Below are 24,997 nucleotides of genomic sequence, written 5' to 3'. Positions count from 1 at the left end.
AAGGTTTAGTTTGGCCAGGACAAGAAGGATATTATCATGTAAGTGCCTCTGTTCTAAGAAGATATTTTCTGGAAAAAAAATTCTAAATGCCTTTCAGTTGCTCACATTTAATGGTGGCCTAATGTTATTACTAGTTAAATCAAAATGTAGTTAAATTAGTATGCCTTGCTTTTTTTGTGTGATAAACTTATTCCCGTCAAGTTATCCCAATTAATAGGCCTGTACTGTAATTATTCTCCAGCTTCAAGTTTATTGATCCACTCAGTATCCCTCAAATCTTCAAGGAACATTTGACAAAGATTTCAACTCTCCTCATGCTTTGATAATATCACAGAATAGAAATGAATGAGGAAGACCATTTAAAACCATCCTCGATCATCTATCCAGAGAAATGTATAGTTATCCTGTCAGATTATCCAGGTGCTACTTAAATAATCAAAGAGTTTCCCCTCCATTACTCTACCCTGAAGTCCAGTGGATTTATAACATTGAAGAGGAAATTCCTGACATAAGTCCTAGCCTAGACTGCCAATGGCCCCCATTTCCTGGTCTGGTTTAATTATATGTTTGGTCAGTTTTCTTTCATAACTAGTCAGGCATTCTGCTTTGCTTTCTTGATGGCTGCCCTGCAGTGCCTGTACATGTAATCCGTGAGTCAACCCTGTTCCTTTTTCAACTCCACACTTAGCTATTTCAACTCACTTTCTCTTCCTTTATGTAACACTTTACATTTACTTTAAATGTCTTGTTACTGTTTTAGATTTGAACATTGTGTCATGGCTGAAAATCGCATTCAGCCATTGCACATCTGAGAAAACAACAACAATAAGAATTTTTAAGTAGGTCTTTTCTTAATCTCACATGTCGGGCTAGATTTAATGCAGCCTGTCATAACGGGAAACATGGAGGCCAAGCCTACTTAATCTTGGGAGAGGCCTGTATCAACAGCAGCAAAATCTCCTCTGATTAAGTCAGATGTGAAAGAGGCTGACGCGGAATTTCCAGCTGGCAGCGGCAGGATGTCAATTAGGCTCATTAATGAGCGAATTGACACCCATTATCTCTGAACCCACCTCAATTTGGTGGTGGCTGAGGGATTAAATGGAGGCTATATAGCTTTCCTGTCCCCTTGAAGGTTGTCCAACAAACCCTGTCAGGTTGCCGTGCACCTTTTTTGAATTACCCAGAAGTATGGGGAGCCTATAGTTCCCCTTTGCTTTCCGCATGGCAACGTCTCAGTGAATCAGAATCAATTTGCCACAAATCAGCATCCTTTTCTCCCTTAGTATAAGTTGTTGTGATCGTTTGAAATTTGGCATTCTTGCTTTTGTCCTGATGAGTGCAAGGTGAAAAGATTCGGCAACATGTCTTTGTTTTCAGCAATAAACAAATACTAAATTAATTTAAACTTTTATTCATGAGAACTGTGCCATTCATCTTTATGGATACAGATGAATACAATGGGTATTCTGAACAAATTCAGTGTAGATGTGCGATTGTACTTGGAACCTGTAAAAACTACCAAGCCGTTCTAGGGGAGTCACAAAATCAACATAACACTTAATTTTACTGTTTGTTTCCAGTACTGGATCTCTTTAAACAGAGCTTGCTGGCCTTTCTTCTCTTTCCTTGCAGTATCCCAAGTTGGTAAAAGAACATAAACAAGTATTCTATCCAACACCTCCAAAGCTTATTGCCCCCAACATGTCAGAGCGAACCATAGAAAATGCTGTTTCTGAGAGAACTGCTAACATGCTGAAAAATATAGAGAAATCACATTGGCTAACCACATACAAGAAGGAGTTCACAGGTAGGAAGCAACCGAACTGAAAGATCACTTCATTTTGTTAGTTACTGCAACAAATAGATTTTAATTATTACTATATTTTGATGGCGATGCATTTCTACACAAATGAGGGTCTATAAACTAACATCAACTACTGGTTCTGTGGAAAAGACATTGATGTTATAACTGGAATTTTTTTTTTCTTTTTAGAATTGCTGGCTAAGCTGAAGTTTATTTCCGGCATTGGCAGTCTTTTATCTTTATTTTAATTCATGAATGATTTATTAGCTACAAGCTTCAGGATTTCTAGGGACTAGGTATCCACTGTTTCACTGAATCTTTTATTTATATTTGTAATTAGGCAGTGGACCAATGAATCCCCTTCAGTTAGATGATTACCATGACAAAACAATATCAAAAATAGCAGGAAAATCCAACTACTTCTCAGAGCTGGTAAGTAACTTGTTAAATTCAGGGAACGATCATAATGTATGCGCACAACAACAACTAGTATTTAAAATCCGTTTAACATATTAAAACACCCCAAAGCACTTTACAGGGACATTATCTGACAAAAATTGATACCAATCAAAGAAAGACAGAAGGCCAAAAGCTTCATCAAAGAGGGTGACCTCGCCAAAAGGTCAGAGCGAACCATAGAAAATGCTGTTTCTGAAAGAATTGCTAACATGCTGAAAAATATAGAGAAATCACATTGGCTAACCACATACAAGAAGGAGTTCACAGGTCGGATACAACCCAAACTGAAAGATCATTTCATTTTGTTAGGTTTTCAAAGAGGGCCTTAATGGAGCTGAGAGAATTGAAGAGGCGGAGAAACGTAGGGAAGAAATTCCAAAACTTATGGCCTGCCAGCTGAAAACACAACTGCCAGTAGTGGAATGAAGAAAATGGGGATGAGCAAGAGACCAAAGTTGCTAGAGCCCAGAGTTCACAAAGAGCTGTAGGACTGGAAGCGGTTACACAAGAATGAGAATTTCAAATTTGAGGCATTTGGAGACTAAGAGATAATGTAGGTCAGCGAACACATGGGGATTGGGTGAATCAGATTTGGTGCCATTTAGGACATAGCTGCTTAGTTTTGGATGAGCTGAAGTTTTTGGAGGGTGGAAGATGGGAGGCCAGCCAATAGGGCATTGAAGTAGTCAAGTCTGGAGTTAACAAAAGCATAGATGAGGGTTTCAGCACAGATGGGCTGATTCAGAAGCAGAGACAGATGATTGTTTAAATAAATGTACACCTGGGGCAGAATGTTACGCTTGGCATGCGGACACGCATCCAACACGTCTGAGTGTAATATGACACACGACGACGTTGGGCGAGCATCCTGACGTCATCGCGCAGTCTCGCAATATTTCGTTCGGCAGGGATGCGCTGGAGTCAGCTGCGCACCTGCCGGCAATTGAAAGGCCTATTAAGGCCATTAAGGAACTAATTAAATTCAAATTTACGCTGCCCATCCAATCAAACAGTTGGTGGGCAGGCGAAAAGGCCAAGCGGCCTTTTTTTAGGAAACCTCACCCAGGTTGAGGTTTCCTAAAGCAAATAAACATCAAATAAAAATTTTATTTTTGAATTGAAAACATTTTGACAGAGTCACTTGAGGGGACATGTTTTTATGACAATTTCATTTCCTTTATTTTTTTTTAAACAGCGCTTCATCTCCCTGAGGCAGCTCCATGCCACAGGGAGATTGAAGCACCTTTTCATGCACATGCGCGAAGATTGCACTAGGCCCGCTCGCTCTCCTCTCCCCGCCCGCACAGGCAGCACTGCCATTCGCGTTCCACGCTGGGCGGGCCTTAATTGGCCCGTTCGTGTAAAATTGCGGTGTGGAGCCGATCGCGGGCGGCGGTTGGCTTCCTGACTGCCCCTACCGAGCCCCCCCCCCCGCCAAGAGCAAAATCCTGCCCCTGAGCATTGTATTCAAAATGTTACATCAAGTATGTGTTGCAAGTTACTCATAAAAATGTCTGCTAGCCAAACCAAAAACATCAAAGGTCAGGGAAGACCATTGAAATGGACTGTATGAGTGGATGTAAAAGAGAATTAGATGTAATTTTGGTGAGAGAAGGGATTGAAGAATATGATGAGAAAAAAGGAAGTTGCATAAGAACCCTGAAATCCTGGTGAGCTACTGGAGCACAGCAGGGCAGGATTCACCCACCATCCAGTGCCAATACTGATACTGCATTATATTTAGGTAATTCAAGCAGGCGCACAAGCCATTTTAGCACAACTGGGACCTGCTCGCAGAGAGGAGAAATTTCATTGAAGCACTTTACTGCACAATCCTGAAGGCAGTTAAGACACTCAAAGTGACAAGATGAAAGGCTGAAAGGCCCAAGGTTTAAATTTGTAACTTCCCTAGTGGCAGTTTGTCATGCCATGATCAATTGCCAAGGGGAATTAACTCTTAAAGAGCTGCTGCGTCCTGATTCCAACAGGATTTAAACCTGACACACTCCGTACTCAGCTTCATGCAGATTTAGAGTGTCAAGTTCTGAAGGATTCAAACCGTTTGACATCATCCCACCAGTCCAATCTCTACTGTTATCATCACAAGAACCACCAGACCCCACCTCCTAATAGGTGTTACAGAGGGTGTTAATTTAAACAGCATTAATTTCTCCTCTCGCCACCTGTCTGTGAACAGAAAGCTGTTTGGATTTGCTTCCTTCTTTACAAGTGGTGACATATTTCCCAACCTCTCAGTTTTGATGCAATCCAATTTTCTATTAATAACCCCACAGCAAACTTGAGTTGGATGAACTCAAAGGGTTAGTTTATTTGCACACACTCAAAACACGAACAGAAGGTTTGCAATGTCCCCCTCACCTTCAGATAGTAAAGAGAGGGATAAAGAAAAGAAAGATTTACAGTGCAAAGACCACAAAGGAAAGAAATATTGGCCGGAATTTTACGTCTCGCAGGCGGGCACGCGCCAGACCTGAATGGACATGAAATAGGACGGGATGATGTCGGGCGAGCGAACTGACATCATCCCACACGCGAGTAATCTTCAGGTCAGCGGGCATGCGTGGGTGGCGGAGCTGCACCCATTAACAATTAAAGGGACACTTAAGGCCATTAAAAATGCAATTGATCCTGATTTTACATTGCCCAAACGATTTCGCGCTTGTCACATGGGCAAAACAGGCCCACTTTTAACGAAATCTCATCCAAGGGCAGGATAGAAAGGGTCAGCAGCATTGTCATTGTGAGTAGTGAGGAGTTTAGGAGATAGTTTGCTATTGGTTGCTTAGTCGAAATTCACAGCTTCATCTCTGCTCTGAACTTCAGTCTTAGCATTTCTAGGCTTCATTTCAGGACTCATTGGTGTCTGCAAGGTGCCCAGAGGAGTTTGACCGTGTGAACACTTCCAGGAATCAGGCAGCCTTCTGTTACCCTGGTAATGGGGATTGTGGTCTCCGCTGGTGGCACCTCCTCTGAGGAGGAAGAGAGGGGCAGGAGGAGGCCATGTGCCCCAATGCAGCTTCCAGGAGAGGGGTCTCTTGGAGGAGAGGAGAAGGGTCAAAGGGCACAGGGCCAGCAGGAAGTCCAAGGTGGAAGGGGCAGCAGAAGTCACCAGGGTTTACTGGCACCGATGCAGCTATCTCAACAGGTCCAAGGTGCAATGCCAAAGGAGGCTCCGCCTCGCCAGGGAGACTGTGACCTTCATTTGTCAGATTGGGCCTGAGATCACCTCTAACTGTGTGGGTGAACACCCCATGCCAGTGGCTCTGAAGGTCACAGTAGCCCTCAACCTCTACGCCTCCAGCTTTTTCCAGGGGTCAGTGGGGATCTTTGTGGAGTCTCCCAATCAGCTGTCCACAGTTGCGTCGAACTGACGACCGATGCTTTGTTCAGGTGGGTAATGACGTTTATTCATTTCCATATGGACAAGGCCAGCCAGGCTGAGCGAGCCAGAGGGTTTACAGCGATTACTGGGCTCCCCCGCATCCAGGGTGCAATCGACTGCACATGTGGCCATCGAGGCGCCAGCGGGTCAGCCGGGTGCCTTCGTCAACAGGAAGGGCTTTACTCAATGAGCTTCCAGATAGTTTGTGACCACAGGACGCAGGTTCTTCAAGTCTGTGCAAGGTTTCCTGGCAGCTCCATGACGTTTATATCCTGAGACACTCCCAGGTGCCAAGGCTATTTAGTGCTCCAGCCTGACTGGATGAATGGCCGCTGGGTGACAAGAGTTATCCATTGAAAAGGTGGATTATGACACCTCTCCACCACCCAAGAACAGAGGCAGAGCAGCGTTATAATAGGAGTCATGCCTCCACAAGGGCGGCAGTAGAGAGACCATAGGTCTTCTGAAGATGTGCTTCTGATGCCTGGACCATTCAGCGGGAGCACTATAATATTCCCAGAGCGGGTAACACTGATAGTAGTTGCATGCTGCACTCTCCACAATCTGACTCTGGCAAGGCGGGACCCACTGGAGGAAGAGGATCTTGAAGCAGCTCCACAGGCCACAGAGGATGAATCCTGTGGTGAGTCAGAAGAGGAGCACAGTGAAGACATGGAGGCAGACCCCTGGATCCTTCAGGGAGGCAGGGACATCAGGGTCACCTTGATCCAACGCTCCTTCAGCTAGGCTGCCAAAGATCAGCTTCCACCTCGTGCCAGGGATGCCGCCTCCATTCCGGATGTTCGAAATGACCCTTTCCTTTGAACCCAAAGTCCACTCAGTGCCTGTGCAATAAAGCTTAGAACCACTCCGTCTAGCATGAGATACTGGCGTGCCCTGTGCAACAAAACAAGTAAAGCGTACTCAAGCCAATAAGACAAAAGCAAAGTTTATATCACGAAGGCACTCACATCAAATGAACATAACAATACCTGGTGTTAATGGTCACACCCGTAAACATATAAACAAAACATGGCAGAACAGAAGATCTCCCGTGAACAGTCCCCTTTGTGCTCACGGTGCCTTAAGCATAGGCTTGCGCGTGCTGCTTCTTGTTGCCCCCACCTCCGCCCGGCTCACTGGCAGCAGCATGGGAGACAGCCAGCTGACTCTGGTGTCTTGTTGGCCTTGATGACCTTGGCGATCATCCTCTGGCCAGTGGAGCCTGTGCTGGCCCCGCCTGGGAGGGAGCGGCCTGTGCCACGGCTGGCGTCTCCCCAGTCATTGTAGCCTCATCAGGTGCCACGGGTCACTGGCAGAGGAGTGGAGGAGCTGCATGGATTCCTCCACAATAGAGATCATGGCATGCATACCCGCATGGATCTCTGCCAGATCCTCCCGCACATCCCGCTGTACATTCAGCATCTGCCGCCTAATGGACAACTCCAGAGGCCCATCATCTGCCTTCGACTCATCATCGTCCTGGTCTCCAGCAATCCTCCGACTGCCAGCACCCTGTGCACTCTCTGCCTCCACCTGCTCTTCAAGCGAGTGTGAGGTGCCCTCACCGCTATGCACCAATATTCTAGCCGACACTCTGATGCCCGCCGAGCTGATGGTATCTGTGCTGGTGCCTAGTTCAGAGAGGGGGTGTGACGCAGGTGCATCGTAATCCCAGTGGTCCTGCGTCATCAAGGGTGGCTCTTCGGGGTCCAGCATTCAAAGGCGAGTTGACGATTCTAGGGGAGAACAACGACATGTCATTAGTTTAAGTCATCACACTGTCACTGTGCATGCCAGGGCATCAAGGTGAGACAACGGAGACCTGCAAGCATTCTTGTGTAGTCTCATCAATAGTAGGAGCCTTAAACCTGGAGTCCCTATTGATCATTGAAAGACGTTGGCAGAATCCACTCCCAGCTGTGGTCGCATTGCAAATGCAATTTCACGCTGGATGGCCAATAATAACCACCAGCGTGAAACGCGTCCCCTCAATAGTCGGGAAGGGCCGGGCCAGGCGGGGGCAGGGACCTGCTGGGTGCCGGGTCCAATGGCGACCCGACGGGGGCTTTAAAACTGGCAGAGTCAGCTCTCTGAAGGCTGCTGGGGAGAGTCTTTGGAGCCTGTCCAGGAGACCATTTCACTCGAACAATGGCCTCACCAGCTGCTGGAGACGTCAGGCAGGAGGGCAAGTTAGGTGGGCACTTAGGCCCCAATTTCTCGGACAAATCAGGTGCGGTGGCCTCCTCCTGCCATCCCTGGGCATTAGAGTGTCCAGCCTGACACCTGACCTCCTCCACAAGGACCCATGGCACTTGTGTGAGAAATTGGGGAAGTTTGAGGAGGCCTCTGCCTGTCTTACTTCTTTCATTGGTGTTATGGCTTCTCTTCTCCTGAAATGACAGAGGAGCATTGATTAGTCCACCCTCTGCCTACAGCACCATTGCAGCCGGGCAACCACCCCCTCCCCCCATCCCGCCACCCCCCACCCCCTCGCCAGGACACCTTGCAGGGCACATCCGAGTTATGGCCCTCAACCCGCAAGGCACTCAGGCCAAGCAGCCAGGGCTCACCCCCTAGGCCGGTCCGGTGTCAGTGACACTAAAGCCCCAGAGCTCCACGGGTGGACGACTAGTCCTTAACACTTCTCCACGCTGATCCATGACAACTCGGTACTCACCTTTGCTGAGCGCAGCAGATCGTTGAACTTTTTGCGGCACTGCACACATGTGCGCTGCACAACATCATGGCTGTTGACCTCGGCTGCCACCTCTTGCCAGGCTTTTTTGGTCAGGTGCGGTGGCCTCCTCCTGCCATCCCTGGATATTAGAGTGTGCCACCTGACACAGACCTCCTCCACAAGGGCCGTGAGGCACTTGTCCGAGAAGTTGGGGCCTCAATGCCCACCCAATTTGCCCGCCTGCCTGACGTTTCCTGCAGCTGGTAAAGCCATTATTCAAGTGAAATGGTCTCCTGGACAGACTTCAAAGATTCTCCCCTGGCAGCCTTCAGGGAGCTGACTCTGCCAGTTTTAAAGCATCCATCAGGTCACCATTGGACCCGGCGCCCAGCAGGCTGCTGCCCCGCCCAGCCCTTCCCGACCATTGAGAGGACATGTTTCATGCTGGTGGTTCTTAGTTGGCTTTCCAGCATGAAAGTGCATTTGCAACGCGACCATGACTGGGAGTGGATTCCATCCACTTTCACTCCCGTCGACTTGGTGCGCTCACAAGCAAGAAATTCAGGCCATTGTTTCACATGGGTTCCAGAGTCCAGAATCAAAGTCCAATAAGGTATTCCTTCACAGAGAATTGGGCTGAAACCCGATGCTGGATAATTCACTTTTCTGGTGGTGTTGATTTCACACCATGAGATAGACATGCGGAGATGAATCAGTCTTGTAGGCAATGGTACAGACTTCTAACAGAAGCAGTATAAATGGGGCCAGGTGTTCAACCACGGCAGAGCTCCTTTTCTGTGTGGCTACCAGTCAGGTGATAAACAGCAGACTGAGACTATGCAGTTCAGCAAGGCAATATTATTTGTTCCACAAGGCAGAGGCCCATGTCACATAACTCGCACCTCTCCACATCTTTGACAAAGGATGTGTATCCATCATCTGGATTCCAATGACTGGTTAATACCTCAGCCATAAAGAATGGAAAGGAAGGTTGTGGGGCCTTAGTCTTAGCAGACAATCCATCTCCTTCTGGCAAGCCTGGGTTATTAAATGCAGATGGCCTTTGTATAGCTCTCTTTGAAGTTGAGCTGTACAGTCCACAGGGGGTTTGTTAGTGGCTCCTCAGAGATAATACAGTATAAGTTTTTCCTAAAACTGCCAAGTGGCTGCTTTTGTTCAGTGGTCACAGACAGAACCAGTTTCAGCCATTTTTGTTCCGTTTTTAAAACTTTAGAAATGGCCATGAGGACATCTACATATAATGTTATAAAAATATACAGTGTGAGGTCTTAACATGGAGATCCAGCATAACTCATCCCACCTCAAATTATCACTCTCCCTGACTAAACCTGTGGAAATCCAGGGCTAAGTTCTGTTGAAAAGAATGAGCTTCACACGCCTAATGGCCATTTCCTTTACTGCAACACTGAGCAGAATTTTTGATTTGCATCAAAGGCAGGGCTGGAGGCAGGGGGGCTGGAAAACTGACCACAGAGAGTGGCATAGTGGTTTGCTGGCACATTATTTCCTCTGGACCATTTTAAAACTGGATAGTTGGGAGCAGAGAGGCTGGTTGATGACTAAACACCTATGAGTAAGCAATTAAGGCACTTAAAGGGCCTAGTAAGGACACTGGGAAGGCACCAACCGGAAATTTCCAATCATCAGTCGGGACCCGGTGGCAACCAATGCATGGAGACTACTTACGACGGCAGACCAGGGAGCACTCCATGTAATTTTTTAAAACTCCACTCTCCCATCACCGCACGTCTCCCACCATCCACCCCCATCCCTCCCCACCGCAATCAACCCTGTAGTCACATCCATGAGATGGCCACAGCTGCAGCTGAAGGCCAACCTGTGTGGGGACTCCCCCTTCAGAGAAGCAGCCTGGCAGCTGTGACAAGGATAAATTTAGCCTTTATTAACAAGTCTTAGGAGATATCTCCATCTTGAGGCACCTTCCATCTCTAACTTACATCAGCAGCTCCCAGCTCTGACAATGGGGCCGCCAATTTCTCAGGGCTGAAGGCCCTCCAGCCTCCGGAGCCCACCCACCATTGGCAAGCACGCACCTGAGCCACGAATTGGCCTCAGCTGCCAATGCATTGCGGGTTCGGAACCGGTACCGACATCAAGTTCCTGACCCAAAAACAAAATTCCTGTCCATTAGCTTCTCATCTGAGCTTTTAGTAAATAATATGGTCGCATTCTGCTAAGTGTAGTTTTTCTTTGTTTTGCCTCACAGTAAGAATAAGTAAATTGTCTGAACAGCTACAGTAATTAACATTTATAAAGGGCCTTAATGTAACAAACTTTTCAATGCACATCACAGTTCAAAGTTCAGGGAACCAGTGAGCACAGCAGAGGATAAAGTCTAATTTGAAGAGGGCAGAGAGATAAATAAGTGTTTGGAAACAGTGGGGGTAAGATTGGGATGGAGATGGGTGATGAGGTGAAAATAGGCATTTCATCTGTAAAGACTGCACCCCTGAGAGGACAGATCTCCTTCAGTACTGCACCAAAGTGTCAACCTACTTTTCTGTACTCAAGGTTCTGGATTGTGACTTAAAGTCAGAACCTTCTGACTCAGCGTGCAACCCCATCTTCCAGCCTTTGTGAACACAAGCTCATCCAAATCTCTGCTGCCTGTATCCTAACTTGCACCAAGTCCCATTTATCCATCATCCCCGTGCTTGCTGACCTACACTGGCTGTCAGTCCTGCAACACTTCAATTTCAAATTCGCATCCTTATGTTTAAATCCTCCATGGCCTCATCCCTCCCTATCTCTGTAATCTCCTCTAGCCTCACAACCATCTGAGATATCTGTGGTCCTCCAATTCTGGTCTCTTGAGCATCCTGATTTTAATTGTTCCAACATTGGTATCCATGCCTTCAGCTGCCCAGGTCCTAAGCTGTGGAATTCCTTCCCTAAACTTCTCCCCCTTTCTACTTCCTCAAGTGACTTCTTAAAATCTACCTCTTTGACCAAGCTTTTGGTCGTCTGTCCTAATATCTCATGGAGCCAGGTGTCAAACTTTGTCTGAAAACACTCCTGTAAAGCGCCTTTGGATGTTTTTACGAAGGTAAGGGTGCCAAATAAATGCAAGCTGTTGTTGTTGGCGGTAGATGCAGAGATTGAAGCTAAATTCCATTATACCCAACTCAAAATGGCTAAAGCTAAGTCATTTTTCTAGCTAAGTTACCTGCACTGTTAAATAGATTATGCAGAAGTCTCCTGGCTGAATGTTAAGAGTTCCATAAGTGACAAAAATATCTGAGCGCCAAGTTTGGCTTTACTCTCCATTTATCCAGTTGTTTTATTTTGGCTTTTAGAAAAATTGTTTATATCTAAATGTCTTTTATAAACTATGGGCAGGATTTTCCAGTTGTTGGGCAGGCGCGGAGGGCAGGCCCAGGAGCGACCAGGAAACAGTCCGCCGCCTACAATCGACCCCCGACTGCGATTTCACGCTGGCCGGCCAGCAAATGTGAAAGGCGCGCTGAGAAGCTCAGTGCTGCCGGGGTGGGGTGCGGGTGGGGGGCGAGCGCTGAAGTCTGCACATGCGCAGGGGCGTGCACTGAAAGCTCCATGAAGGCAGAGAGCTGCCTCAGGGAGCTGAAGATTTGTAGAGATAGAAATAAAGATTTGAAAAATGAGAGAAACATGTCACCACATATGTCTCAGTGACATGAATGGGGACATATTAAAAATGATGTCTAAAAATTCTAACTTTTAAAAAAATTACTGTTGGAAACCTCGTCCCGCCCGTGGATGTGGTTTCATAAAAAATCCAAAGGCCGCCTGGCCGATTTACCCAAGGGAAAAATTGCTTTTAATTAATTGATTAAGGGCCATAATAGGCCACTTAATTGTCGCCGGGCACGCTGCCAACTCTTGCACGCACCCACCAACCGAAATATCACGCAAGCGCGCGATGACGTCGGGACACTCACCCAACGTCATTGTGCACTATTTTCTGCCCAATCGGGTCAGGCGCGCACCTGCCCATGGGATGTAAAGTCCTGCCCTAAAAAATACCATATTGCTTTAACTGACTAGCAGTTCAGCACCTGAAAGATCAGCCTACCAGTGGCAATATCTCACTGTGCACTACAGGGTTTATACAGTGTGGACAAATGGAAAATGAAACAGAATTTTACATTTAATATGTGCCACAATAATCCACTTGTACTGTGAAAGAGATATTATCATCATCCAATAAATGAGCAGAGTTGTCATTTTTCTGTATGGCCATAAGGTGGCAGGCTTAACCGCAACCTCGGGAAAATTTCTATTCAAGTTTGTCTCACGATGAGAATAGTAAGATGGGATTCCTTCTCTAGGCATTATGTATTGCGTGGATGAAATGCAGAGAGGAAGACCAGATAGAGTCTGTCATGGGCCTGATCCTCTTCACTCAATTTTTCTATCTGCAGTCCTCCTAGACGATGCTTAGTACTGAGCCTGTAAAGATGAAAATTCACTTCTGCAATTTTTTTCCCTCTTGGCCAATAATAGTTAAAATAAATTACTGCAGAGCTTGCTGACTAATTTGAATAGAAAGAGCTGAATCAATGAGGATGGGTGGGTGTGGGTAGGGGAGTTCAAAGATTTGGACAAGTTAGAAGAAGGGAAATTAAGCCATAAGGAGTGAAATAGCTTTACTGCATAGAGATGTCGGATAGAAGCTCAATCCTTGAGTTACATTACAACTTTATACACCCAACTGCCCTTCCATGGATACCACATCTTTGTCATTCATTTCCAGAAGCACAATTGATGAATAAACTTGGTGATGAAATCGTGTTGTCTACTTGTTTTATCCACTAAGAGATCCTATCTTTAAGAAGCCCGCTATGGTCAACCTAATTCAGTTAACTTTTTCTTACCAAGAGGGGATAGCTGAGGCCCCTTAACTCACCTTCCTTCTTAGGCAGTCCCTTGGGATCGCGGGTGACTTGCTTCCACTCCGATTCGATGGGTTTTGATGTGGCTGATAGCCTATTGAATGATTTGCAGACTTTCCCACATACGGAGCAGGTGATGCTTGAAGGATTGAGCAGGTGGGTTGTTTAGAGATTTGTGTGCTCCCTCTGCCACCTCGACTTCACCTCTGCATATTCCTGATGAAGTGTTAAGTCACTATATCATCTCTATTCCTACAGATCTTCAACCAATATTCAATATATTTTGGTGTTTACCCCCAGTTTTTGAACTGGTCAGTGAGAATATGCCTCAAATCTTCACCTAAGGGCCCTTCACAATGACAACAAATCTCCCATACCCCCTGACAAGCCCCCACAACCCCTGACTACCCTTCCAACCCCCTGCCTGCTCCTCACTCCCTCCCAACTAACCCCCCAACATCGCAGCTACCCCCTCGTCTCCTGACTATCCTCCCGACCCCTCCCCCCACAGCACTGGACCCCCGACCTACACCTCCACCCCCCTGGCTAACCCCACTCCCCGACTACCTCCTGACCCCTCGACTATTCCCACCCCTCGACTACCTTCCTGACTGCCCGACTACTGCTTCCCCCACCCCAGTACCTTCAACCCCAACTGACTACTCAACCCGATCCATCCTATCTCACCCAACCCCCCCCATCCTATCCCCCTCGCCTCCCCCAACATCCTACCCACTCACCTTACACGCTTAACTTCTCCTGGCTTCTCAAAGTTGCTGGGCCCTTTAAACTTGCCTGCTTTACGGCAGTTAGTGCATAGGTGGGGGGGCACGGCTTCACTTCCCCTGACGCTGCTGCCCTGCAGTATAAGGCCTCACCAGACCTGAGTCGGAAGGTCAGGCGATGAAGTTGCAGCTCCCGACTAAGTTGGAAAAAAGGAGCAGATGGCAATCTGACTGTGATTGCCATTCCTCGGAAGTTCTGGTCCGTACGTCAAATTGCTTCTTTTTCTTGCAAAAGGTGGTCAAAGGAAAGATTACAGACCAAAAAAGGAAATCTTCTTCTGGAGCCTGATGGCACGGTTCAGGTTTGCGTCTGTCTTCACAAAAGATGAAGATATTGCCAATGTCACTGTTGAATGTTGGAGGGAGAGTAGGTGATAGATGAATGGGATAGGATAAAAATAGATAAAGGGGAGCTACTTAAAAAGGTGATTGCACTCAATTTCAAAATGTCACCCTGTAGAAATGGGATGCATTTTAGGTTGTTGAGGAAAGTAAGGGTGAAAATAGCAGAGAACTTGACAAAACCATTTCAGTCTTCCTTAGATTTAGGAGTGGTGCCAGAGGACTGGAGTGTGGCAAATGTTCAAAAAAGGAGGGAGGGATAAACCTAGTAATTACAGCCAATCAGCCTAACATTAACAGTGGGGAAACTTCTACAGATAATAATCCAGGACTAAATTAATTGTCACTGCAGACTTTAGTAGGTTAAGGTCTCGTCAGGTGGGTCACGGAGGCAGATGAAACAGGTGGTTCTGATAATGGGAGCGCTTAGGGTCAGTGTGGGCATGGGGACAATAACGGGTGTTGGCTCTGACAGGAGGGAAGGCATGTGGAGGTGGATGGTATTAAGATCCAGCGTGACGGGAGGAGGTTCAAGGCTGAGAGCGGGGGTTGAGGGTGACTTGCTTCCACTCCGACTCGATGGGTTTTGACGTGGCTGATAGCTCACTATTATTCTCCTCTCCACGGTGAAACCAACACGACAGCAGGCTTCTTCCTGGCTCATGGGTTTCGTAACTGCAAAGCACCAGCAAGGTATGGAGCTGCCATCATTCTGTGCCATTTGCCATGAGCTGTGGTCAGAGGCAGGGAAGGAGGGAAGTGGAATGCCTCCGAGGGGCACGGCTGATGGACGGCAGCAAACCACTGACTCCAAACATTCATCCCCCCGTTTGAATGGTCATTCCCGACAAGGGCTTATGTGCTTCATCTTTCTCTGATGCCAAGGGGAGATGGTGCCATAGTGGTAATGTCAATGGACTAGTAATCCTGAGGACAGGGCTATGGTCCGGGAACACAAGTTCAAATCTCACTATGGCAGAGGTTGGAATTTGAATTCAGTTAATAAATCTGGAATTGAAAGCTAGTCTCAGTAAGGGTGACCATGAAACTATCATCGATTGTCATAAAAACCCATCTGGTTCACTAATGTCCCTTTAGGGAAGAAAATCTGCCGTCCTTACGTCCTGCCCCGTTGGTGTCATGGCGGGTGGGCTGGGGCAATATGGTGAGAAAACCAAAAATCCATTTCACACCGTCATGAAACCAGTTTGCGATCCTCTGCTCCACCTGTCAATGGTGGGCTGCGTTTCCTGCCGCCGCACTTTGGGAACCTAATTTCAATACTTTAGCATCTCATTATCAGCTGTGCTCACCAGAATCATCCCCCCACGTCAAATTTACCGCCCATGTCGGCGTGACTTCAGAACGGCCCACTCATTCAACGCAAAAGCATGAAAGTGCCACCAAACGCTCCAGAACCTTTCACCCCTTGGGCGCAGACGGCAAATTAACGTGCGTTTTAGGGGGCAGCAGAAAAATTGGCCGACTGGGCAAGTTGTATAATCCCTTTGCGAGAGGTGGCCATGTTGCAGTCACTGGTGGAGGCACTCACAGCCCCTTGCAATGTCTTTACTAAGGTTTGGACCTGTTTCCATTATGGTTCAAGCTAACAGTGCAGGTTAGGAGAATGCCTGTGCCTGAGCTGAGAGTACAGCATGCAGTCCAGTGGGCAAAGCTGCTGTCAATTGGTCAGGTGGAATAAGGCAAAAGTGGGTGGGGTTTCAGACAGCCAATGACACTACACACTGGCCATCCAAGTACTAGCCATCACTCCTGTATGTGTAAAGGGGCCTTCAGACTTAACCAAGAATCACCAAGAGAGGTTGGTTGCTAACCAACATATCTCTTTCTTTGATCCTGCAGGAGGAGAACATCAAGATCATGGAGCCTGGTGATTTAGTTGTATGCCTCATGGCTTACAGAGACCAGAGAAGAAGAAGAAGAGAGGAGCAAAAGCGCCTGGCTCGCCAATGGGAGGAGCACCTCCCGCAAGATGAAGGGGCAGCAGGGCCAGTTGTGCACACAGCTGAAAATCCGCAGAGAGCCATCATTCATAGGCACCTCACTAGACACAGGATCTATCAATGGCGCTTGTCATTCCTGCAGATGACCGAGCACCAGTGTCGCCGAAGACTGCACACGTTAAGGGAATTGGTTGGCCACATATGTCATCTGCTGCAAGATTTGGTGCCACTGGGACATGGAGGGCATCTACTGCCAGTGGCTTTAAAGTAACCGCAGTGCTCAATTTTTATGCCAGTAGCTCCTTCCAGGGCTCCACAGGTGACCTGTGTGGGATCTTGCAAGCCTCCAGATATAAGTGTATCCAATAGGTAATGGATGCCATCTTCGCAAAGACACAGAATTTTGTTCACTTCGCCCTGGATCAGGAAAGCCAGGAAGCAAGAGTGCTGGAATTTGCACAGATCTCAGGTCTCCACTGTTGCAGGGTGCCATTGACTGCATTCACGTGGCTCTTAGATCTCCATGGCAACATGCGGTTAACTACATCAACCGCAAGGGCTTCTACTCACTGAATGGTCAACTGGTGTGCGACTACCACAAACACATCCTACAGATCTGCGCGTGATTCCCAGGAAGCGTCCACGACTCCTACATCCTTAGCAGGTCTCAGATCCCTGAAGTCTTCCAGGGTCCAGAGTGGCTGCAGGTTTGGCTCCTCAAGGACAAGGGCCATCCACAGAAGATGTGGCTGATGATGCCAACGCGGTGGCTTCAGACTGCAGCAGAGCGACGGTATAACAAGGCTGTGAACCGGGCTTTGGTGGAGCAAATGATAGGCATTTTGAAAATTAGGTTCCGGTGCATCAACAGGTCTGGTGGAGCACTGTAATACAGTCCACCGAGGCTGTGATGCATCTTCTTTGTTTGCTGCACGCTCCATAACCTGGTGCTGCAATGGTGGGGAGTACCTGGCTGAGGAAGAGATGGAGGAGCTGCATGTATCCTCTGACGAGGAGGATTTCAAAGAGGATGATGAAGGTGAGGTCCCCAAAGGCAAGGATGCTGGTCATGAAGCCATCGCACTGGCTAGACGAGGTAGGCATGCTCTGGAGGCCCTCATAGCCGCAAGATTCATGGAGGATGATGACGAGATGCAGTGAAGACAATCCTGACATCCTCACCTTGCATCTATGAACTTTTGACTCCTGTGTGGCTGATGGCAGTGCACATACCCTTGGTGATCATGTTCATGTCATGGATACACAGCGGAGATCCCGATAGTCGCTGGATTTAAGGAAGGTGATGACAACATACAGTGAGGACACTCTATAGATTTCACACAGCCTCTGTGAATGTCTGACTCCTGTCTGGCTCTGTGATCAGGATCATATCCTGGAGACGCAGCCATGAAACTTTAAATGCACCTGATTCTTTGTCAGCTTCAGCACTTGTTCCCTGCAGAGCCACAGCGTCACTGGTCACAGATGCTGAAGAGATGGGGGCCAGCCCCCCTCAAAGTTGCTGAGAGCACACAGAGAATGACGGAACTCTGTGACACTTGCCCTGGCAGCAATGACAAGCACCATCAAGGTACAGGCATCACTAATGCGTCCAGTGAGTGAGTCCTAACCCTGCCGCTATGTCTTGGTGATCCCCGGACATTCACAGCGGAGATGGAGGCAGCCTGCTGACTGTGACACCCTGTCCGTGATGACCTTGACAGGCATCCTCTGGAGGACCAGGCCTGGAGGGCCCCAGCCTGCTTTCGGGATCCTGCTATGTGGCAGTGGCATCCTCGGCCTGTGGATTTGGAGCTGCTGAGGTCACAGGAAGAGGGGATCTGGATGGGCCTGACACTCCTGGAGTCACCTGGGTGGATGGCCCTGTGGTGTGCACCTGCTGATTCTCCTCCCTATTTATGCCCGAGGACCCCTGGCTGACTCCTTGAGGAGGGGGGAAGTTGGAGTGAGATCGAGCTGCCCTGCACCCCTCTCATGTTAACACTGCTGGAGGCCAACTATGGTGTAAGCGATGGAGTTTAGCCCGAGCAGCATTTCAGGACGGATGTCCCGGACCAAGGCCTTGATTGCTGCTGCCATCCTACAGTATTGACCCTGGTGCGTTGACATGCCGGTGCTATCACCTCAGAATGAAGGCAGGCGGACTCCTCTATTGTGCCTTGCAATCTGAGGAGTGCAGTGGACATCCCTTCCTGATGTTCCCGAGCTTGCCTTTGCAGCTCCAGCAGCTGTGACATGACCGAGTCCAGAGGGTCCTCATCTGACTTGAACTCAGCAACTTTCTGGCCTCCAGCAGTCCCCTGAGTGCCAGGGACCTGGGAAGTCCCTGGCGCTGCCTGCTATGGATCAGACAGTTTGATATGCTCACTAGGTTGTGACCCCAAGGCTACCCTAGAACTAGGTCCCACCGAGGTGTGTGTCTCTACGCTGGTGGAAGGCATGGGTGACGGGTCTTCAATTAGGGTGTAATCAGATTCTTCTTCCGAGCTGTCTTCGGGGCTTGAGTCAAGGTTCTGGCTCGTGGACCCCCTCAGCTGCTTCCCAGATGTGCCTGCGAAAGCAAGGAGATATAATTAATGCATTCAGGGGACTGCGGAACAGGGGAACTCACTCATAGCATGGTTGTCTGATGGATGTTGCTGTGCTGGATTCTCACTTGGTTGAGCACCACCGACCTCACCATCAGCACAGGATGGTCCAGATTATCATGGATGACTCGATTTTGAAAGCCTGTGAGGACCTTGATGTCGGGCATTCCTCCACCAATCTGCGAATCTCCCTTTTGTTGTGTCCCAGCTTGTCCTGCATGAATATAGATGGAGAGAGAGTAAGCAGGATGCCTGCCAGGCCAGATGAGAAGGATGCTTTGCATGTGTGAGTGGTGAGTGGTGCCATGGACAGGATGAGGACACAATCTGCAGGGCAGATGAAGGTGCGTGTGTGAGAGTGAATGGTAATGTACTTTGAACTGGCAGTGAGTGAGATCCCTGTGGATGAGTGATGAGTTTGTGAGTGTGTGAGTTGAGAGTGATGAGAAGAGTAACTTACCCTTGGCAGAACGGAGGAGATCATTCATCCTCTTGCGGCACTGGGTGGCTGTCCTCTTTTGCAGGGCGTTGGCGCTGACCACCGCTGCCACCGCCTCCCATGCTGGATTGGTGACTTTGCTTGTTGGACTTCGCCCAGAGTTGGGGTAGAGGACTTCATGGCCGGCCTCCACTGCATCCAGTAGGTGCCAAGGGAGGCATCGCTAAATTTGGGGGCAGCATGACTTTGCAGCAGCTTATGATCCCTTAGAGAGAGCTAGCTCCATGCAGGGGTGCCCTTTAAATATAGCGCCTGGATTGCTGAAGACCTGAGGTGATGGCGGGGTGGGTGAACCAGTGATCGCCCCACCAGTGTTCCAGCGTGTTTCCTGGGAATGCATTATTAATGAGGTGCTGGGAATGGGACAATATGGCGTGAAAACCTGCCATTACGGCTGGCAGGTAAAACGACTTTTTTCCCACCCACTACCGCACTTTGTGCAAATTTGGGATGATTCTGCTCCTGGCCTTGCTTATATGTCACTCCATTCCCACAGCAATGTGGTTGACTCTTAACTGCTCTCTGAAATGGCCTAGCAAGCCACTCAGTTCAAGGGTAATTCAGGATGACCAACAAATGCTGGCCTTGCCAGTGACACCCACATCCCAAGAACGAATAAAAAAAATAAAATAAAAATCTTTTTTAAAGGCAAAAGGTTGTGACAGTGCATCCTCTGACGATACTGAGGCTTCCTCCTCAGAGGTGGGTTTGGGGCTGGGGCTGGGGCTGTGTCTGGTCCGGCTTGCACTCCTCAACCATTTCTTGCTGCTACCTGGAATAGAGAAAAGAATGATTTAATGATTGACTAAGCAGACTCATAAATTAAAGACATCTTACATTGAGTGGGCACAATTGACAACTGCAGACTGGATGCATCCTCACTGGCTTCCTGGGGGAGTCCTATCTTGCTCTCAGCACAGTCCTGCTCCTCCCCGGCTACCTCAACTCCCATCTCCTCATACTGGGTCAGGACTCTGATATCAGTCATTCCCCCTCTGGTCTTGGCCTGCTCATGCTTGTTGTGGACATTCTTCTCCTGCAGAAAGACAGAAGGATCGATTGTTATGCCAATGGTTGCATGAGCAGTTCAGGAGCATGCATGAGAAGCCATTGGTCCTGCAACTGATATGAAATTGAGAGCATAAAGTGAATGACACACATTCAGTGCTGATGTCCCATCTGTTTGTCATCCCTGTATAGTCGAACCCTTAGACTGCCAGATGCCCTTATGTGCATGTCAGTTTGCAGTGAGTAGACTATGTCACTTACCCTGGCAGAGCTCAGCAGATTATTCATCCTCTTCCTAAACTACTAGGCAATTCTCCATTGAGCCCCTTGGACCCTCACCTCTGCTGTGACCTCCTCCCAGGCTGCTGTGGTCAGATGGGAGGGCCTTCTGCTGCCATCCCTGAGAAACAGCACCTCCTGTCTTTCCTGGATGGCCTGGAGGAGAGTTTCCAGAGAGGCTTCGCTGAACTGTGGGCCCACAGATTGCTGACTTCTCTTGGACATTTTTGTGGATGCAGAATCTGGAGCTCCTGGCCTGAAGTGAGTGAATGGTTGTCCGGATGCCCCTAAAATACGGCACCCGGATCTTCGACCCCATGAGATAACGGCGGGGACAGCAACTTCCTGTCTAACCCCGCCACGAGATTCGTCACGCTATGCACGGATGAATAAGTAATGAGCTGAACAATGCAAGAGCACGCATGGTCAGCCGTTCTGCCCCACAGCAGGAATTACTACCATGCCCATCACCGAACTTCAAGTTCAGAATGGAAGGTTCCATCCCGGGAGTCCAGAAAACTGATTGGTGAAATGGGCAGAAAAATGACTGGTGAATTTTAATGTTGAAAAGTGTGAAATGTCTTTGGGAAAGAAGATAGCAATTTAAACTAAATTGTTCAACTTTAATGGGGGTGCAGGAGCAAAGAGTCCTGCGGGTTCACATACACAAATCTTTGTAGCTGACAGGCTACAGGTTGTTAAAATATCTTATGGGATCCTGAGCTTTCTAAACCGAGGCATTGAGTACAGAAACAGGGAAATTATGATAACCCTGTATAAAACAGAATCCAGAGCTCCTGGGGTTAGGCCCCAGCAGGACTATTGTGTCCAATTTGGGCAAAAACACAAGAAAGGATTTCAAGGCTTTGAAGAGGGTGCAGAGGAGAATTATTAATACAGGGATAAAGGGCTTCAGTTATCTGGAGATGTTAAAGAAACTGGGTTTGATCTTCTTGAAGTGGAGCAGGTTAAGTGAAAATTTAACAGCTGTTTAAAATTATGAAGGAATTTAATAGAGTTAGGTAAGTAGGCAGGTGGGTTGGTAACCAGGGAATACTGATTGAAGTTAATTATCTAATGAATTGAAAGCAGATGAATAAGAGAATGATACACTACCAAAAGAGACCATTTTGCTCCATGGTGCCTCTTGCCGGCTCTTTGAAACAACAGCCTCATTAATCCCACTCTCCTGCCCTTTCCCCAGAACCCTCTGATTTTTCCTGTAAAGCTAGATGCTATTTTTTGCGATCCAGACAAGTAAAAGCCTAAAGTTCAGTGCGTTTGAAATGAGCTAGAAGCTCAATTAAATCAGTAGATATGAATATTAGGAGCTGGTTTCTTGTCACCTTAGCGTTGGGTGTCTAGTTTTGCTGACTAACTCTGTTTCAAATTTTCCAACAGAAAGAACAGTCTCATCCAGCCTCTTTGCCTAATCCACCTTTACGGCCCTTGAAGAAAAAAGTGAATTGCAAGAAGGTTTTCACAGATGATGACGTTGATTATCAGTATGCTAATGTTCGTCCTACTATACCAAGTGCACCAGCACACAATTCAATTGATGCAACATCACAGTTGCCTATCTGTGAAACCGATCTAAAACCAAAAATTGAGCTAAATACATGTAAAGATGAAGCAAAGCTGATTACTTGGCAAAATAGGCGTTGCCAAACAGCTGTCTCAGCAAGCGCTTCCTCCCCTGAATATGACATCCGTCTGTTAAGATTCAAAGTTCAACAAGCGAAGGATTGTGAAAAACCCTCTGCATTTTGCCAACATCAGGAAGAAAGGATGATGGATTGTTGGGCAACTCCAGTTATAAATATGGACCCAGCTTGCAGAATAACAGATTTTGAGCCCCTTTGGAAGAGACCAAAGTCAGTGCAACATGACATCAGCTATGTAGATTTACCACAGAGTAAGTTGTTAGGTTATACAACAAAAGAGAATCACATGGCTCTGAGCAAACCACCTTCATCAAATAGGGTTGCAAACAATGGAGAAGATGCAGAATGTCATAAAGAAGTCAACTTTGCATCTGGCGATACAAGGGCCATCTGTACATCTTGTGCTTCAGGAAATGAGGAAATGTTTGGATCAATCCAGAAGCCACAAGTGGAAAGGGGTAACTTGTTGATTTGTGATGATCCTAAACTTCAGGTGTCAAAACTAAAATTCCCTCATGCATTCAATAAAACAGAAGCACATAAGCGATTCCACGAGATAGCACCAGAAAAACCAATGGATTATCGAGATAACATCTTCACAGGGAGGAGACACACTTTCTTTGGTTTAAATTCTTCTTATTTCCACAATGGAACTTTTTAATTACCCGTGGCTTTCCTGAACCTTTGATAACATTTAAGGTAACAATGATTTGCCTTTTAACTTATTGTACTGTATGAATAAACAGTTACTAGAATTTCAGAATACAGACTACATTGGATCAATACAGAGAATTAATCTTCACTTTATGAGTCTAAACTAACTCTTCGCTCTCAGTGATTTCAATCTTCTTCTCATCTCACTTTGCTCTCCCTCCCCTAAATACACTGGCCTCCTTTGATCCCTAAACCTGTCCCTCCATTTATACTTTTCTGACACTGATATCATGTTGCACAGCCACCCTTTGCGCTTGCCACTTCCCATGGCCTTTCTGCTCCCATGGTCTCTATCACAAGCAAGACCATCTTCAACCAACTTCCTTGTATCCCTTAAGACCTACATCTTCACAACACCACTTCCTTCTGTGTCTAGTCCTGGTAATGATTCATCTTTAAATCACTTACACCTGCATTTTATAAAAACCAACTTGTTAGCCATTAACCCTCCAGTTGCCACAATTTTTCCTGTGACTGACTACCTGCTTAACCATTTTACTTGGATGCTATTATCCCTATAAATAACCTTCCTCTCCTTCACCTTCATTTCTTCAACTTCATGAGATATAGATTTGAGTGGAGCAGACACACATTCTTGCACAGTTTAGCCACTCTGATAAAACCAGCCGCTACTCCAGAATCGTCCTGGAGTGCAAAGATAACTCTTGGATTCATTTCTTCACTATCAACTATCTCCTTATACGGATATTTTCTGGGCCCTCCACCCACAGCCAACAGTAACTCTGAGGAGCTCTTGAACTACTTGATTCAAGATTGAGACCATTCATTCAGTTGCCTTTGCATTTTTACCTCTTCTCCCCACCCTCAAGTTAATACCTCCTCACAATCTCCCACCTCCGAATCCATATTTCTCGACATTTTCTCTTCTATTTCCCCTTATGGCCTCTTCAAGCTTATCTTGTTCAGAAGACCCAGCTTCTGCTTAGGACTTACAAATGGGACTGAACAGTGTGAAATCATCAGATATGATGGAGGGAAGGTCATTGATGAAATGGCTGAAGATGGTTGGGCAGAGAACACTGCCATGAGAAACACTTGCAGTATTGTCCTGGGACTGAGATAATTGGTACCCATCACCTGAACCATCTTCCTTTATGCTACGTATCACTCCGTTCCAGTCGAGAGCTTTCCCTAGATTCACATTGAGATCAATTTTATTTGGATTCCTTGATGCCACACTGAGTCAAATGCTGCCTTTATGTCAAGGACAGTCATTCTCATCTCATCTCTGGAATTTAGCTGTTTTGTCCATATTTGGACCAAGTCTGTATTGAGGTCTGGAGCTAAATGGTCCTAGTGGAACTGAAATTGAGCATTGGTGAGCAGGTCGTTGGTGAATAGGTGATGTTTGATAGTGCTGAAAAAAATACCTTCCATCACTTTGTTCATGATTGACCAAAGGGTAGTAATTGATCAGATTAGATTTGTACTGCTTTTTGTGGACAGAACATATCAGGGAAATTGTCCACTTAATGGGTAGATGCCAATGCCGTAGCTGTACTGGAACAACTTATATAGAAGCGCAGCTAGCTCTGGAAAACAAGTCCTCAGCATTACTGTTGGGGTGATGTTGGAACCGATAGCCTTTGTTGTATCCGGTGCACTCAGACTTTTCTTGATTTCACATGGAGTGAGTCAAACTGGCTGAAGGGTGGCATCTGTGATGTTGGGAACTTCAGGAGGAAGCCAAGGTGGATCATTACATCTGACTGAAAATGGTTGCAAACGTTTTAGTCTTGTCTTTTGCACTTGTGCTGGGCTCTGTGATCATTGAGGATGAGGATGCTCATGGAACCACGTCCTCCTGTTAGTTGTCCCAGTTCCCCCAATGTCTCCTATTTAATTTCTCA

At 47.2% G+C, this 24,997-nt stretch overlaps 1 protein-coding gene across 1 annotated transcript in view; it reads left to right on the top strand.

Moving 5' to 3' along the window:
- The window catches only part of spmip4 (sperm microtubule inner protein 4), an 88,491-nt gene extending 65,418 nt beyond the window's left edge, over positions 1-23,073 (top strand). Inside the window, exons 7-9 of the mRNA XM_078535693.1 lie at positions 1,636-1,810; positions 2,148-2,239; positions 22,150-23,073. Coding sequence (XP_078391819.1) covers positions 1,636-1,810; positions 2,148-2,239; positions 22,150-23,073 — 1,191 coding nt within the window. The remainder of the gene's footprint in view (positions 1-1,635; positions 1,811-2,147; positions 2,240-22,149) is intronic.
- The last annotated feature ends 1,924 nt before the right edge of the window (positions 23,074-24,997 follow it).

The sequence above is a fragment of the Cetorhinus maximus genome, chromosome 3 (genome assembly GCF_964194155.1).
Source record: "Cetorhinus maximus chromosome 3, sCetMax3.hap1.1, whole genome shotgun sequence".
NCBI classification, from domain to species: Eukaryota; Metazoa; Chordata; class Chondrichthyes; order Lamniformes; family Cetorhinidae; genus Cetorhinus; species Cetorhinus maximus.
Note: the sequence above shows the minus strand (reverse complement) of the source record. Positions and strands in the feature narration are given on the sequence as shown.